Source organism: Cyprinus carpio, chromosome A7 (genome assembly GCF_018340385.1).
Source record: "Cyprinus carpio isolate SPL01 chromosome A7, ASM1834038v1, whole genome shotgun sequence".
NCBI lineage: Eukaryota > Metazoa > Chordata > Actinopteri > Cypriniformes > Cyprinidae > Cyprinus > Cyprinus carpio.
Genome location: NC_056578.1, coordinates 8,743,249 through 8,762,477, shown reverse-complemented (window position 1 = coordinate 8,762,477; position 19,229 = coordinate 8,743,249). Strand labels below are relative to the sequence as shown.

Genomic DNA, 19,229 nt, shown 5'->3' with positions numbered 1-19,229 from the left:
TGTGCACAGTTGTATATCTACGAATTGTGTTTTGCATTTGTGAAATGTATTTTATGAATATATAATTTTATTTTGCGCATGTGAATTGCTTTTTGTGAATATATATTTTTTTCACGCACGTGAATTTTTTTTGTGTGTACGTGAATTAGGTTTCATGCATGTGAAATTGTCTACGCATGTGTGAATCGTGTTTTTTGCGTGAATTATATTTGAGACTAATCTGCTTCCATTTTGCCTCAAGAAGTATTGAAACAGCATACTTACAAGTGTACTACTAGAACACTGATATTTGTATACTTGCTACATAAAGTATACTTAAAAATATACCTGAACTTTACTTGAGTATACTTAATAAAATGAACTTGATGTATTCTACTTTTTGGTAAGGGAAGCGCTGATATATAATGTTTCTGTTCGCAAGGGGGTTCTCTGAGATGCTGCCGTGACGTATGCGGCTCTCCGCCAATCACAATCCTTAGATCAAACATAACCGACCAGCACTTGTCAGTGAGGGAAGAAACCCCCACCGCGAAATGCAGGTCCATCTTCCAGCAGCGGTGAAATAAACCGAAAGCGTTTAACATATAGGTTTATGTGCTCTTTTGAAGGATTATACCACCATTTCTGCCTCCTGAACATTTAGTTTTCATCTCCCTTCGTTGTTTCGGTTTATTTTAAGGATGTCGGTGGCGGGGTTTAAGAAGCAGCTGCACAAAGCGAGTCAGGTAAGGAGACGCCCGCGTTACGCTGTTTATGTTGTGATGCCCAAGTTATGAGGGTCTTAACAGGTGGATGTGCAGAAAGCCCTCGTGTGTTGTTTAGCTGAAGCGGTCTGCTTGGTTTCTGTGTTTCTAGAGGCCCGTCAGAGCGCCAGAAACGTCGCAGAGCCGCTTTACTTCCGTCTGAATATTTGTGTCAACTTTGTTACATTTGAATCTAAGCTTTTGTTCATAAATCTCCGCTCGCTGTGACGTAACCATGCGTTTTTTTAAAAAAACTCTCCCTCGGTTTGCTGTAGTGAGGGCTGCTTAAATAAAAACTGGTAATGAATTGATGTTAAATGTATTATTATCGTAATCATAGTCATCATCTGCTTTAGGGAATATCCTGAAATGTGGAGGTGTTATCACGACTCGTGTCTTTTTGTTAAGATAGCGGTATTGCTATGATGTCACGTGTGACCAGGCGGTCTATGGCAAACCGTTTTGACATATATTCCTTGAAAACTTGCTGATGTTTATTAATGTTTAACTAGCCTACTTTTTAATTACTAGTTGGCTTACGTATTCCAGTTGTGACTAATATTTATTTAGTGAGTACTCAGTACATCCTAGTAGTGATTCCTACGTATAGTAGTTAACAGTGGCATATTTTTTTTGTTACCATCATAAATATGTACTTCTTGTGTTTGTTGATATCAGCTGTGATGACGTGAGTTGTAAGCTGCATTCCTGCTAACAAAAATATGTCTCATTAAGTTCCCAGAAAACGTTATTACTGAATGTTCTCTGGAACATTCCATTTTAGAATTTTTCAAACATTCTGAAAATGTTACTTTTGAATGTTCTCAAAACATTCTGAAAGTAATAACAGAAAAAAAAATTAGATCAAACGTTTTAGACAAAATATTTAATAGATGATGTATAAACAACATTTATGTGCTAAAGTTTTGAGAACATTATTAAAGACCTGAATAACCTGAATGGTATTAATGATCTGAATTGCTGAAGGTTCTAAACGTTTATTCATAACTTTGAGAGAACATTGCCAGAATGCTAGCTGCTAGTGTTTCTTGTTTTCTGGGTTGCTGATACCTATTCAAATATTTGCCAATATCAGTTCCATTAATACTTCTGGATTTAAGTTTGTTTTACAGTTGTTACTAGTAACTTTTTTAATTTTTGTTGAAGGTTACTAGTTCTACTAGTTTAAGTTTTGCTACTAGTAACATCTGAATAAACAATCTGCAAACAAACAGATAAAACAAAACAGCTTTAGTGTGAAGTGGCAGTACACAAAATCCAATCAACAACCAATGCATAGAACCAAGTCCCCACTCTAAATATTTCTTTTTCAGTAATCCATTATCCTTAGATGTGCATCACAATATTAAATAATAATGAGCCTCTACTTTAGTTTCATCGCAACTTTAATCATTGCCATTATGCAAATGCTGTTTACTTTGTTAGTGGTATTTTCCAACATCATAGGCAAACCACAAAAAATATATATGTCACTCTTAATGTTGTAGAGTTAATGAATGAAGCCCATCTGTTTTGCCAAAGAAATCCCAGTTTAACAGCTGGATAACACTCGTCAATAGGCACATTCATACTGTAAATGTTCTATACTTTCACTTTTGTTTTAGTAGCCGTCTTTGTTTGGCTGTTTAGAGTTTAATGGTGCATTCAAGTTATGTCGGATACATCGTATTTACGAGTTAAACGCATATGAACGCCACCAGAAAGTCGTAATTACGAGCGGGAAACTCTGAATTTTCTTTAAGCTCAGAGTTTCCGAGTCGGGGGCGTGTCAATGAGAAAAATGAGAGAATCAATGGATCGATGGATACAAAGTTTGTTGTTGACGGTAATTTTTTAGCTGAAATTGATAGACAGGATTGCAATATAACAATTAATACGTTTTTATGCGATACAGATTAAAGTGGCTTCATAAATTATTTTAAAAAATTAAAAAAGCAAAACACACCTGATGCAAATTCTTTGCTCTTCATTTTCTATAAGCAGAGTAAACAAAACCTGTTGTATTTTCTTGAAATTTATTAAAAGAAGGTACACCGCCATTTTGCACCTTGTACCAAAAAAAATTAAACAAACCACACCCCACTTAGTGATTACGACTTGTCAACTCGTAAGTACGAACTTCCCAGGAGGACTTGAACGCAGCATATCATCCTCTTCTTTGATTAAAGACATTCAGTGGAAGTGGAGGATGTGTTTGTTAGGGAGAACTGTCAAATCAGTCTTTACCTGATTAATGTTTTGCCATATCTCAGGTAGTAGGTGGTTCTGCATCATTACGCTTTAATGATGCAGCTTCCAATGTACACCTCAAATTATAGTAGTCTGATAGTTTACTGTCATTCCTGTAATTTACAACTGCAGTCATCAGAAACTGTAAATTAAGATTTAATGCATAACTCTTCACAATCTACACAACGAATATTTTGCCCTGCTTGATCTGAAATCTGTAGTGTGTCACAAAAATTGAGATCAAGGAATCAGGTTAGTGTTACATTTATGAACTACATTGTTTTACATCTTCTGAAGAATGGTTGTCTGTGTAAAACTCATTGGCATGATGCTAAGAAGTGTTGAAATTGATTGCCTGGGTGCACTATGCAGTTTATAAGGTTTTGTGAGGGATTTTAAAGTGTTGGCTATGGTGTCTCTATGACTTTCTGGTCTCTATATGGCTCTGGTTTTTTTTAAGCCACCAGTTTTACATTTTAGCAATAAAAAAGTGATATTAGTCTTAAATTGATAAAGTCATGGCATTAAATGTTGCATACACTGCTAAAAATGCTTTTAATATAAAATCCTTCACAGTATTTTTGTCTTGGTTTCCAATACAAACATACATTCACTTGAAATGCAAAATGAATACTGTATAGTTAAAATCTTATTTTCTGAGTTTATGCTTAAAACAAGAACAAATATGTGTCAGTGTGTTATAAAAATGAGCATTTTCTTTATTTGGTCTTAAAATGGTCTTAAACTCTTAAATTGGCCTTCATAAAACCTGCAGAAGTATAAAGTATGTTGATGTATGTTTTACAAGAAAATACTGTTTCAGTTCTTACTTCAAAAAGTACATTTAATTCAAATGCTTTGTAATTATTAGTAAAAATTTATTACCAATTTCTGAGTGAAAATTTCAAATACATTTTGAGTGTCATTGTATAGTGTCTTTTTAGTAACTACAAATCAGAGATTAATTTCTTTTGTGTTCTGATATTCTCATATTTCATATGAGCATAGTGTTTAATGTTGATATTTTGATGCTCAAAGTTTATAATTGTGTTCTTTTATGATAAGCTGCATTATACCACAATCTAGATAATAGTCATTCCAGGCATAAACCGAACAAAACAGAAAATGTATTTATTTTAACAAATATATACACCAAAGCTTATGTCCTGTTTTTTATGGTATTGTTTTGTAACCCTCATGCTGTGCTCACTAGAAGGTCTGCAGTTAGTTTTTAAAAATATTATGATGGTACGCTTGTGTATGCTCGTACTTGATATTTTCCATTGTCTGTCTAAATGGCTCAACAACAATGTTTTTTTTCCCCCTGCTGCAGTAGTTCAAATTTTCACTTGCTCTATTGACAGTTCCATGGACCCTATAAGGCAATATGATTACTTTCTGCTCACTTATTTTCATTTTAAGTGACATATATAAAGTGTATTTTAAATAAACATTTTAAGATTTCATGAGTAAGCCTAATCAGAGCTGTTTTTAAGTAGGGCTGGGCGATATATAAAAATCTGTATATCTCAATATTGTCAAAATTTTTACGATATTCAATATATATCTTGATATGTTTGCATTTGCATTTAAATTATATATAAAAAAAAAAGTATAGGCAAAACAAGTACAGAAAGTGCATTCTGTCAACTTTTTTAGTGCATGCAATTCACAAGTTACACTGTGCAACTGGGGGAAATAATTAAACTGGGATAAGTATTTTTTTTTGTTTGTTTGTTTTACAAGTTTTTAGCTAAGAACACAAGTCTGTCAACTGTCTCTGGTTTAAGAGAAATTCTGTGGCATGAAACTATGTTCCCACTGGCACTAAAAACCCTCTCAGATGGGGAGCTATTTGCTGAAGCACATAGGTATTTCTTTATAACAGTGAAATTCCTAATAGTAATTCCACATTGCCATAGCCTATGTTTCTCTATTCACACAACAGCGATTGAGTTGTTGATTGACCACAATCGCAAACAATACAGTTGTGATCTCATGACAAAACACAGACCGGCTGAATGATGCTTTCATTTAGATCGCTAAACTCCAGCTTGTTTGTTTTTCAGATCATCTGTGGCGGCGCTTCCGCAATGAGGAGCGAGCGTTTGCGTGCATATGGTTGCCTGATTTCTTAAAATAAGCAAAACACCAGGAAGAAAATGTATCTATGTAACAGCGAAGCTCTGATTTGGGAATTTGAACTCTTGATATCTGGCAAACGCACTCATGAAAACTCGCGTAGTAGAGGCGTGGAGAGCAGTCCGCAGTAACATGTTCCATTTTTTGACGTTCGGCGCATTCTTTTGGGAAAGTATTCTTGAATTTGAAATATTCGTTATACACAATATTTTCAAATTTTACATCGTTGTCAAAATTATTGCGATATTATCTTTAATGATGGCCTCTTTAATACAAAACCCTCAACTAGGTAATCCCCTTTCTCTGGTCATATAGTCCTTACTTACATGATGCGTTCACTGCATCATTGGAGGATTTTGACTGCCCTTATTTTTTTTCGCTTACAAAAAGTGTTCCTGTTGCTTCATATAACACAGATTGCACGTCTGATGGCAGATGGAGTATTCTGACGATGACTTTCATACCTTTTATGGACCTTGAAACTGTTATTTACTTGGCAGTCTATGGGACAGTCACAGGCCTCCCGGTTTTCATCCAAAATATCTTAAATTGTGTTCTGAAGACAAATGGAGTTTTTATGGGTTTGGAACGACATAGGGGTAAGCGACTGATGACAAAATTTTATCCTTTTAAGAAGCGGATGAGGCGGGGGCTTGTGAAATAGATACCGATGCAGACGCACGGAGCACCAAAGTGCCACAATTGAACTTCCTTACCTGAAAATATTACAATTCCTTTCCTTGGTGAGTTACAATTCAAACACTACCTCGATATTAATGCATGATAAGTACCGCAAATTTGATAGAGAATCGATACAAGGTGTGTTTATAAAGGCCGCTTGCATGCCGAAGTTGATCGCATATAGGCTAAAGTATCATAAAGTATGGGATTTAAGTGTCAGTGTGTTCAATAAGTGTTAAAGAGTTGAGTTAATGTATTATTTGAAGTGCAATGATGAAATTGTTTGAATTAAAGATTAATTATTTATACAAGGCTGGGTTTTTTTGTGAGATTTGAGTTCTTCTGTGACGAGTTTCCTGATTCATGCTGGACTCACGAGGTGCAATTTGTATATGGCGAGCCACCCACGGAACCGTTTTCTCTGCTGAACTGTGTTTTTGAGCCACCAAACTGGTAGGAGAATCCTTTTCTTTTTGCTTTTGGATAAACGGGACCTGAACTCATTGAGAACTGTTATCTCCATTAATTTAACCCACGATCCAAGGACATTAACTTTAAACTCAAACTGTTTCAAAAGAATCAATGCTTCTTTTGTCTCTGGTTATTGAACCAATTCACTGATTCTTGAGTTTTCATTGAGTGTTCACATAGCTGAAAAGCTGTTGATTTTCAAAGAGAAATATAAGTGATCTATTGAATTTGCAAGAGAACTTACTGAGTCACATTTTCAAATCACATTCTGTACGTTAAATCATATTTAGTGTTTATTTGAGTAATTGAGTTATTGATTGTAACATTTTGTTTGAGAGTCTTGTTAAGCTATGTTTTTTATTTAATTTATTTTGGGTAACAATCAAACTATTCAAATATTTTCTATTCAAAGATTGTTTCAACTTAGCTGGAATGTTCAAGTACTTAGAAAGTTCCAAGAAAAGTAATAAGAGGAAACATTGTCATTCATTTTACACTTTGTCAAATTGTGATCATATGTGATTCATCCATTCAAAAGAAAAAAAGAGAAAACATTTCTTTCTAATATAAAATCAAACTTTACTCATTTAGGAGGCTCAGTGTTGGTTATTCACTCACCTGCTGTGTTGCCTTCCTCTCTCCAGTAGTCGTACCTTTCTTCTGATCAATTGGTCCTTACTGAACATTATACTAGTGTGACACGCTAAACACATTACACACTGCAGAAGCAGCACATTTCAACCACCTACAGGTTTTTTTGATAGATTGGTAGAAATGCAAGGGAATCCAAATGCATGAAATGAAATTCATATATTTCAGCATAGATGCTGCTCAGTGTCAGCCTGTTAGTTTGGAGGCATAAGCCAGCACTTAAATGTTAAAAAAAGTATTTTTAATAATATTTTGGTTACCATTTCCCAGGTTGCCTGGATGCATAGGCAACCAAACTACTTTGGTTGGCACTTCATCGTCTATTTCTAATACAAAGTTCACTAGTTGTTATTAGTTGACATCATTGTTTAAACAGATTTGTATAGCTGATAAGAGCTGGGCAGGCAAGAGCTTGTTTATAATCATGCCCTATTTTCCCAAAGACTGTGTTCTCAAATCACTGTGTGAATTAAATGCATCTGGTGTCGGTGGCTCTTTTAAGACAGAGATGGTGCAGGAAAGCTCAACTGACCCTTCAAGAATGAATACAGGAAGTTTTAGGTGGGATTTTAAGTGACACATTAGGATCAGAGTAACTTAGTAACCAGATGTCAACATGGTTCAGGGATAGGCATGTGTTAGCATGAGTTATATGTGAACCTGGCAAAGTGATTCACTGCATACACAAGTTACTGTTGGTGCAAAGGTTTTTCTTTCTTTTATTTTAACGGATTCAGGAATCCCTTCTCATTTACACTTACAGGTACAATGTATACAGGTGTTGGAGAAAATAATTATAATAATTATCTTTATTGTAGGGGTTAATATAATTTGTGTAGGCTACAGTGAAAAAAAGAAATATTGAGATTGTATTTTATTTATCTTTTGATTGTTTGTATTCTCTAGGTCAGTGGTTCTCAAACATTTTACAGTGGCGTACCCCCTGGAGCATTTCTTATTCTTCTGCGTACCCACTCTCTTCCACTTAGACTGCAGTCACTGCGTACCTTTTCCATTAAGGGACAGCATTTTTTTACTTTTATAGAGGCAAAGTTTTTCTAGCCTTATTAATTGTATGTCATGTTTTATGTCATATTCTTAAAATTACGTTAAGTGTATTATTAATATAATAAAGCAATAATCATGTCAAAACAAAGTGATACTTGTAGATATTAAACTAAAATCGCCAATATTAATGAACGAGACATTGCATCGTTCATTCATTCATTCGTTCATTCAGTAACAAAGCAAATGGCTGTAGTTATGAATGTGTTATTAATCACTTACAGAACAAATCTTTAAAATGCATCAAAACACCACACTATATCTCATGCAGACTCACACTAAATTATTTAATTGCAAAATATAAAAAAAAATAATTGAAAAAAATAACAAAAAATATTGACAATATTATGTAAAATGTTCACTTAATATTACCTTTTTTAACTATTGTATGAAATCAGTGTCATATTTCAAATTGTTTGTATATTCAGGGAAAATTGCATTCTACTCATATTTCAAACATAAACTTGCACAGGGTATGTTTCTGTATCAAAGAGAGTTTTTTTATTTTATTATATTTTATTGATCTCTATGTATGTACAGTCTGTGTCAGTATTTGTTGTTCATGCTATTAATTGCTAAAAACCTAATTTAAAGTTACATTGAATGATAGTTCAACCTTGTTTCCACAAAAGAACATCATAAAGCCAACCTCCATGAAAGAGCTGCAATTTCTAAAACTTTAATTATAGACACCAAAGCTAAAATGCAAAAAAGATGGTGTCATAATCATAAAGCATGTTCAGATGAAAACCACTATAGTTTTGGAGAGAAGTGTGAGAAGCAGATTTCCTCCTCCAGCATCTCTGAAGCAATTGCAGATGTTCTTATAGACAACAGTATACTGGAGACTATTCAGAAGTTGTATGAATCTATTCAAAAAAGGTTAGAAACTGTAATAAAGGAAAATGGTGGTAAAACATTTTAATAATATTGCCTATATCCCAGCTGTTCACATCATTTTGTCCAACTTCTATATATATTGTAACATCCTTTTTTTGGCTCCTTACTTTATGCATAATACTTTCTATAACTGTATGATTATAGTTCATTCCACTGTTTTATTTAAGGTTCATTTCTCAATTTGGAACAAATAGAATAGACAGATTTTACAGACTTTCCTTATAGCTGACCCACCGATGAGTTGATTTTGTAGTTTCACACATGAATGGAACAGACAATTTAGTGGCCGCTTCTTAATACTTTTATATCTATTGATATTTTTTTTCAGAGCAATTTCAATGTAAATCTGTTCATGCATTTCCTAGAATTAAACCTATGACAATGGCGTTTCAAAAAGTACTGTTAAAGTATAATGTATTTTCAGCAAAGATTAAAATCTGAAAGCAACTGTGAAATCAGGGCCTCATGCTATGCAGGAACACAGTCCTCTGGCTGGCAGAGTATGTGAGATTTATGCGAAAACAGGGGTTCCTCTTCACAGAAATGAGACTAACTGGCAGGTGTGTTTACACAAGACTTCAGCTCACTTACTGCCACATTTATTATTGATAATGTCCTATCGATCTGAGCACCCACTCCTGTAGAGGAACATCACTGTGACGAGGCTGATCTCAGTTTATTAGTCACATTAGCGAGTGCTCCCATGGTGAATTGGCACAGTAATGGTTTTACTGCAGATGGTTGAGAGCAGACGCTACTAGAGTTATTACAGCTCACACTGGAATGTAAACCACTTCTGTGGGCCGCAGTCTGTTTTCTGCTCTGTCTTCAGCTCCTCAGTCTGATATCATCGTGAGCGTAAGACATTTTTAAAACTCTGTGGACTGTGTGGCTGAATCGCAATTTGCATATTATGATTAGTACATCCCAAATGATTGAGGTATTTTAAAAGTGACGGATGGATTTTCTAAGTAAGCATTTTTAATTAGTTTTTCAAATGTTATCTTCCACAATGTTCTCTTTATTATGATTTTTATTTGAATAATGGCTATTATTATGGCCATTTTCTCAAAAAAAGACTAGCAATATAGAACTACTTTTAAGATATTTTATGGTGCTTTTGTACCCTTGGTGGAGTTTGAAAGTGTCAGTCAAGTTCTGTTTAGTAATAATTCTTTAATTTTGGTGTGATTCATTTAGCTATATGCTGAGACTTATATGCAAATGTCAATGTGAGGACAATCAGTGTTATTCTGTGAAGTCATGCATATGTAATTATCTATCTGTCTGTCTGTCTGTCTGTCTGTCTGTCTGTCTGTCTGTCTGTCTGTCTGTCTATCTATGATGTTAATAGTCCATCCATCCATCCATCTTGGTTTTGAAGTCACTGTTTGTCTGTCTTTAAATAAAAAAAGTCGGTCATTATTGCTGCATCCGGCAGCAACACAAACTGCATTTTAAGGTGCTGTTGTAATTGGGGGAATAGATTTGAAGTTCATACACTTTTGAATGCAATATGTTTGCAAGAATATGTGTACCGTTACTCTCCTACTATCTATCCGTTTGTCTGTCTATCTAGATGAATATATAGTAATGTTCAAGCACTATTTGAAACTTTAGTACACAATACTAAAGCACTATTTAATAAATATACAGTTTAAGATGGTTCACTATACTTTTTGTCTTGTAAAAAAAAAAAAGTGTTTCACATCAAGCACCCTGATGTAACCGGTGTTACTTCACTTTCTCAGATGGCAGTTATATGAACTTGCCCACCCCAGGGGAAGAGCTGCTCTCAGCGTTTCACTCTGTCAGGTTGTTTATGTGACTATTAAATGCAATGTTAAAAGCTTGTCCTTTCCTGAGGTGCTGCACCTGATGGATGGGGTCATTTTAAGTTTTTGACTTTCCATCTCGTAGGCCTGGAGGAAGGAAATGTCCTGGCATCAGATGCGATGGTTAAGAGAGTGAAACAAAACAGGCATTTCTTAAAGAGGGCAGCAGTTTGATTGGATTTCTGTTTTTTTCAGTGTGTGTGTCAGATGGAGGACTTTAGCTTTGAAAGGTCTTGCATATATTTTTTTTTTTTTTTCAGAATTCAGTGCTAATTACCACAGAGGATTATGCTATAAAAATCAGCATGATTGCAAACCCCTCTCTGAGAAGTTTTGTCTCTGAAATCATCTTTTGTAAAGCACTGCTTGTGTAAATATCCAACACTGCAATGTTCCTGTAATTATGTAGAATCCACAGGTTTATGCATGAGGTGTTGTGGAGCGATTAAAAGACAGCATTTTACTTTGTGGTGTGTTACTTGCTCCCGGGTGTCTGCCAGTAAGTGTTTTGCTTGAGTAAATGTTTACAGTAGGCCAGACAACTTTGAATCTGTGAACTAGATGTTTTACATTCAAAATGATTTTAATGTAACTGCTAGTCCATTAGTGTTAACACTAAAAGAATTGTTTTGATAGAGGGAAACAAGATACATTTCTAGTTTTAACATTACTTAGCCTGTTCTTCAGACATTCCCCTTTAAATACAATAAGTATCAGCTGTATAGAAAGTGACCAACATTTTGTTTTTTGAAAATGGGTAATATTCAACAATCTGAATATTCCGTCTCATTGAAATAACCATATCTCTGTGACTGAACAATATAGGGCCTTGAAAATGAAGATTCAGAAAGAAACTTTTATTAAGAACTAGAATCTAAAATAATATTGTGATATCTTTAATACTTCTTGAGTTACAGGCATGCAAACTCTGGAAAAAAGATCATTTATGGAACTCAGACAGGTATGTTCAATGCAGTTGTTTTGACAGAAGAAAACGAGATACATGTGTTCTTCATACATTCCTCTTTAAAAGAAAAATGTATATTATCTATGCAAAGTGACCCACATTTGTTTTTTTGACCACTGAAAATATGTACAATTTAACAATTTACTCCTGAAGCCATATTGATATTCCAGTATCTCTGGAAATTAACCATTTAGGGCCTTAAAAATGAAGATGCCAAAAGGAAAGTTTGTTAAGACCCCAAATCTAAAAGGGAATTATGATATCTTTAAAACGTCTTGAGTTACAGGCATGCAAACTTAAAGAAAAAAGAGACAGATTTTGCTAATAGACCAATCTCTGTGTAAAAATAACATGATGATACTCTCATCTTTCTAAAGTCTCAAAAGTAATTTGGCTCTGAATCTCAGGTGAAAATTATCATTTTAACCCCCCTCTTCAAAATATTAGATTACTCAGTAAATATACATCCATGACATTTAATATTTTGGCTGTCATCACTATACATTTTTATCTTTCTTCAGAAAATATATTAGCGAAATCAGAAATTTGAGCCGGAGACCTCTGGTTGAGTTCACACAGAATGACCCTTTGATAGTTTTGTACAATAAAAGGTTATACTACTTTCACAACTTTGGGGTCAGTAAGTTTTTTTTTTTTTTTTTTACTTTAATACCTCAGCAAGGACAATTGATCAAAAGTAACAGTAAAACATTTCTGTTTTAATAAATGCTGTTCTTTTGAACTTTATCAAGAATCCTGAAAAAAATGCATCACTGCTTTCACAAAAATATGAAGCAGCACAACTGTTTTCAACATTGATAATAATAAGAAATATTTATTGAGCAGCAAATCAGTATATTAGAATGATTTCTGAAGATCATGTTACACTGAAGACTGGAGCAATGATACTGAAAAGCTTTTATTTCATGAAATAAATTAATTACATTTTAATATTCAAATAAAAAACAGTTTTGTGAAATAGTAATAATATTTCTCAATATTACAGTGTCAGTGTATTTTGATAAAAATAAATGCAGCCTTGGTGAGCATAAGATACTTATTTAAAAAAAAAACATTTAAATCTTTATTTGTTGAATCTGCAAATTATCTTCATCAAGTCTGAAAATTTGTAGTTTTTGACATCCCTTGTTTTTGCTGCATGTTGATTCAGTGTGAAATGTTTTCAAGTCACGCAATTCTATTTTCATGATCAATCATCTCTGGTACTTGTGGGCGTCCCTGCTAGTTGGCGTGTTATTCTGGAACAGGTGACATTTAGGAGTCTGTGTAGAGCGTTCCTGTTTTTGTGACCTTTTATTGAAACTGCATTGATGAATCAGCTCTTGAAAAGCTAGAATAGGAAACTGACCCCACCCATGAAAAACACACACCATTGTTGTTGTTATTTTTATTGTTTTGTTGGTTTTTACCTGTAAAGTAAAGAGACACATCGCTCAGAGCTGTTCCATTGATCCTGCTGCAAAATATTTATTCTCTGGGGAGGAAGAAGGTCAGAGTGCTCATGCTGTAAAACTCTTTCACAAACCGCTGTATTTTTACTCAGGTAACCTGCAGGAAATTACACTTCTGAGACAACACTGAGTCTGTCTTTTCTCAGATGTTTGATGTCCATTGAAGTACAGTTTTGTTTTGTTTTTTCATTCAACTATTTTTCCTGGGATTTGTTTTTTTTAAAGATGACATAAAATGAAAAGTAAACTATTTAGTCATTCTTATTAAGCACAATTCTTCTCTGCACATTAAAAATGGTAACTACTTGACTCACTCTGTCTCAACATTTACCTTGCACCTGCGCTGTTTCATCAACCGATTGCAATTTGGTAGACATCGCTCAACCCTAATACATACATATATATATATATATATATATGTATATATATATATATATATATATATATATATATATATATATATATAATATTATATATATAATATATTATAATTGTATATATATAGAGTGTTATTTTTGTCATTTTTTTTTTATATGTAATTTCATGGATTAAATTGAGCTGAAATAGTTCTTTAGAGTATAGTTTATTTTTGTATAAGTGTTATTTTTGTCATTTTTTTGTTTAGCTTTAATTTATTTTGTTTTAGTTTTAGTCATTTTAATACTTCAACTTATTTTATTTCAGTTTCAATTCAAATTTTTTAGATTAAGTTTTTCATCTAATATTTATATTTTATATAATTTCAGCTTCATTTCAATTAGAATTTTTTTTTTTTTAATAGTTTTAGTAATATAACAACACTGGATCAGTCTGGATGACATAACCAATACTATGTACACAGGAAAAACTATACTTAATATTCTGCTTCAATCAGAAATGTTACTTTATGGAAATTCATATTCTATATATCAACGGTAAATCAAAACGGATCCTATTTAATATATTGATACACATTCTTGGTCTTATTGTGCGCAGCTCTTCAGTGCACATTCTACAGTGTAATAACCTTATATGATTTTAGAAGGGAATATCCTGTTTCACCTGATAATGGATTATGAGTGCCGTTTGACGTTCAGTGTAAGATGTGACTTCAGGCAGTGTGTTATTAGTAAATGAGTCAGGATGATGAGAGTCACACCACACCAACGTCAAGTCGATTTCACACTCTCTGGTCGTCTCTCATCATGTGCAGTGATGATAAAGCACTACTGGATCTGTAATGGAGTCACAGTTTCCCTCTGCCTTCAGTGAGCGTAATTATCACAGACACAGCTGTGTTCAGTCATCATTATCACCACTAGAGTCCCAGAAGCCTGTTGTTTCTATTGTATCTGTAATAGAGTGAAACCCAGCCTCAGGCTACAAAGCTCACTTCATTCCTTCACTGACAAACGTCAACAAGAAATTAAAGGAATATTGCAGGTTGTTTTCTGCTCTTGGTTTATGGACCACATATTGTACACATTACTGATGCACTACTGTAAACACACCTGCCTTGTGTTTATACAAACTGATGCACAAAATTATTGTCAGTGGTAATGATCAGAAGCTGCAGGCTAAATCAACATTAAAAGGGTTAGTTCACCCAAAAATGAAAATAACTCTGTGTTTTACTCACCCCCGAAACACCATACTTTCTTACTTCATTCTTTCATAAAAACACACTCAGATATATAAAAAAAATTCTCTTATATCTCAAAATCTATAACATTTTTTTAAAATTCGTTCATGTTGATAATATTACAGCAAGGAAATCTTATGAGAAAATAGAAGCAGGCTGCACAAAAATGTATGTGCTTAACGGATGAATCCAGTCGTATGCTGTTTTATTTTGGTAACTTGTCAGTGATTAACACTAAAGTACATTGTACAAGTACTGTTAAAATTCTGTCTTATCTTTATAGGATTGTGAAACCTGTAAGTCAGCCAAAACGTTCTGAAAAAGTTGTTTTTTAAAAGTGGAGCAAATTACATTTTGTTGGAGGATTGCACATACAAATCTTTGTTTCTGTGAAATTTCATGCAGTGTTTGTGCATGATTAAACCAGGAATGTGCATTTAAAAAAAAAAAGAAAGAAAAAAAGGTGAGGTCTGTTTTGATATCAGGCTGACTTTAATCATACATTCAAATATTTTTCTTTCTATATCTAATTCATATCACAGTGCCCTTCTACTTCATGGTTTCTCAAATATTGTCATTGAGCAGTGTAAGTCAAAAGCAGTACTGCCATATGAGGCTAATTTCGTTTGTGTGTTATGGCTAAATTTAGCCTGACCTAGTTAGTTGCTAGTGAGTGGAATTCGAGGAAGCCACAGAGACTGAAGTAATCATAGGTATCTTGGGTAAGAACCTTATTTCAGGGAGTTACCAGCTGTGAAATTATTTAGTATTAAAAACTGGCAGGCCTTTAGATGCTTAATTTTTTTTAGAGCTTTAGACAACCAAAGAAATACTTAGTCGACCAAAGTCCTGTCCTGCGCAACGATCAGTCGACAACGATTCGATTTTGCATTTTGATTGAACATTTATTAAAGACGCGATGTTTTGCATTTTGATTGAACATTTATTAAACAATTGTCATAGAGCATTTATAAAACATCAATAATACATAAAACTATAATAATAATACAATTCTTTGAAAATTAAGTGATTTTTTTTAACTGCAAAGTGAGGAGCTCTGTCCTGGGTCTATAGTGACAGTCACAATCGTGCACCTGACCACACCACACGCTACAAAAAATATAACTGCTAAAACTGCCAAATAATAAAAAATCCTAACAAAAGCTCTCGTTTATACAGGCTGTATATTCTTCTTTACTTTCAAAGCTATGGGTTAACTTTTGTCCAGCCGATCTAACGTTAGGCGTTTTCAAACAAACACACAAAAAACCCAAATAGCCTAAAACACGCCTGTGGCAATAAAATATATAAACTTTTCGACATTAGACATAGCAAGCTGTCTGACACATTTATATCTCGCTTACCACTTTTAGGTGATAGGTCATATTGGTCGTTGAGCTATGGTAAGTTAGCTTTAAACCGCATAGCTTGCAATCCACAGTCTTTTTGTCTTTTTTTGTAAAATGCAGCCAGACAAAAGATTTAGATTTCTTGGACATTTTGTCAACTAAAGCCAAAAGCAAGTAGCGTTCTAACTGAATGAATACAGCAAAACTACCTATATTCCTTACTGAGCGCGAAGCAGCAGTGCTGCCAGACACAGGTGCGGTTCCCGAGTGTTCACGTGGTGCGCTAAACTGTAGCGCTGTTATAAAATAGCCTAAATTAAAGCATTTAAAGTTTGGGATAAAACATAGGCTAATTATATTTAGAATACAGTAATATATAACTGCTAATAAAGGAATAAATATCAAGGAGTAAATCAATGAAAATTTCTTTATTGGTGAAAAAAAAAAAAAATATGCAACTGGTCGACCAATGAGAATGTCGTAATATTTCGTTTTTACGAAAATATTACGAGAATGTTGTTTTTTTTGTAATATTTTACATTATATAAAATGTATATAAACAATAATAAATAATGCTATATAAACAATTTACTGGATTTAAAGAAGTAGTTTACCCGAAAATGAAAAATTGCTGAAAATGTACTGAACCTCAGGCCATCCAAGATGTAGATGCATTTTTTCTTCATCAGAACAGATTTGGAGAAATGTAGCATTACATCACTTGCTCACCAATGGATCCTCTGCAGTGAATGGGTGCCGTCAGAGAGTCCAAACAGCTGATAAAAACATCACAATAATCAACAAGTAATGTAAGTAAATTAAGACGTTTCGAAATTCCAATTATTGCTTTAGGCTAAATTACGAGTTCTCTGTACATTGTATTGCTTTCTCCTGTGACAAAGTTCTCTTGTCTGAATCAGGAGAGAAATATGCACAGATCAAGCACCATTTACAAGCAGAAACAGTCTAAAACAGTTTTAAACAAATATGTTGGTGGATTTTTATGTCAGAGGTCAACAGGCGATGGACTGGAGGAAGTGTTATTAAGGATTATGGAATAGTATTTTAGCAACGGTTTGAAGTTAAAAACGCCTCAATGATGGATTGTTTCTTACAAACAAGCAGCTTTTGGCTTCACAAGATGTTAATTGATGGACTGGAGTGGTGTGGATTTCCTGTGGATTATTGTGATGTTTTTATCAGCTGTTTGGGCTCTCATTCTGACGGCACCCATTCACTGCAGAGGATCCATTGGTGAGAAAGTGATGTACTGTTGTGTAGGTTTGAATGTAATTTCTGTGTGTTTGTAACAGTGAAACTGAGTGTGTAGGAGGTTTATGCTGTTGCGTGCTGCACAAAGGGGCCTGATGTTATCCAATATCACTGAATCACTTAATTACTGTTAAAGTACTCATTCTAAAGTGCATTTTATCTTCCTAAAGGATGTTCAACAGAAATCTTCTGTCTCAATAAAATAATCTTACATAATCTAGTTACATCATAAATCATACCAGAAGACATTTCAGACCAGCTTCCTGATTTCTAAATTGTAACATCAACTGCTTTCTCAGAGGGGAAGTTAAGGACATTTCTGCGATTTTAATTTCTGGGTTGAATGTCGGGAATGTTAGTGGTTATGTTGACACACCAGCTGTTTAAATCCCAGTGGACTGACACACTGTCTACAGTCTGTGTATTTTGCATTTGTATTTGCTGTTCATGACCCCTTCAGAACCCAAGAGAACCACTGCTGTAGGCTTTATATCAGTGAAATAAAAAAAAAGATTAATACAATAAAAATGAACAGTATTTCATTATATAGCTTTCTGTTCAGTTGCAGCATTCAGTGGTTTGATATTTGTTAATAATAACATAAAGGCAATGATATATAACTGACAGTCAACATGCTTGTTGTATCACAAAATTAAAAGATTAGTTTAAAATGAAATAGTTAATTTATAATATATAGTTTTAACTTTATATATGGAATAAATAGCTTAAATTATTAATAAATAATATACTTTTTATTTTTAATTTAATGAAATAATTCAAAATAAGTAATATAAAATGAATGTAAATAATAGTGTGTGTTTGTGTAAATATATATATATATATATATAAAATAACATTATAGTACATTAATGTAAATGAGTAATATTTATTATTAATTCTTATTAACACACACGCACACACACACACAAACAAAAACAAATTGTAAGCACTATATATATATATATATATATATATATATATATATATATATATATATATATATATAAAGATAAAAAAAAAGATAAAAACAAAAAAATCAATGTGTTATGTCTGTTTCTACATTATCTGGTAAGTAACTATGCACTGTACATTCAGACAGTTCCTGGTTTATTTTGATTATGATTATTTTGATAATGACCGGTTAATTACACATTAGCACTAATGAAAATGTTCTAACATTGGACACATTTATTCCACCTTCACTCTTAAGCAAGTCGATCTGTTTTTGCCGCTTGATAATCCAGTGCTGCTGCTGTTTAACTGACTGTGTGTTGTTTGCTCTAGCTGCTAATTGGACAGATTAGTAAAGCAGTTCCTGCTTTGAAAGACATTATCACTCTTTCTATTCTTAGCCTCTGTTTCACAAGGTGTCATGCCACTGTCTGTCTGTGCTAATTAGCGAGCAGCTTGCTATCTGTCATGTTTTCTGAGCCCAGGTCAGAGTTTGACTCAAACAAGCATATGCAGCTGTCTGTGCCCTTGATTTAGTTGGCCGTTTGTTCCACAACATAATGTTTGTGAGGGACAGTGCTGGAGTGAGTGTCATCACTGTCTGCACTTGTGTTGTAATTTCCTTCCTCATTTAAATGGAGGAACATGTCCTTCATTCCTCAGTAAATTGAATGTTTGTCCATGAAAAGAAAATTATAATTTTTTGGGGGTCTGTGGAACTGCTGTGAGACTATAAGTCTCCGTCTGCCTTTAAGTAGCAGTGGGCCATCATCATACCATCACCCAGAATACTACTTATCTAGTAGTAGGGTCATATGTAGGGATGTGCAAGACAAGACGACTGTCAAGACAATCAAGC

General features: G+C 33.7%; 1 protein-coding gene across 3 annotated transcripts in view; it reads left to right on the top strand.

Annotated features, from left to right (window-relative positions):
- Positions 1-487: 487 nt before the first annotated feature.
- Positions 488-19,229, top strand: part of LOC109050130 (endophilin-A3-like) — a 29,249-nt gene continuing 10,507 nt past the window's right edge. For all 3 annotated transcript variants that reach the window (XM_042759491.1, XM_042759490.1, XM_019067809.2), the window contains exon 1: positions 488-725. In XM_042759491.1, coding sequence (XP_042615425.1) covers positions 681-725 — 45 coding nt within the window. In that variant the 5' untranslated portion in view covers positions 488-680. The remainder of the gene's footprint in view (positions 726-19,229) is intronic.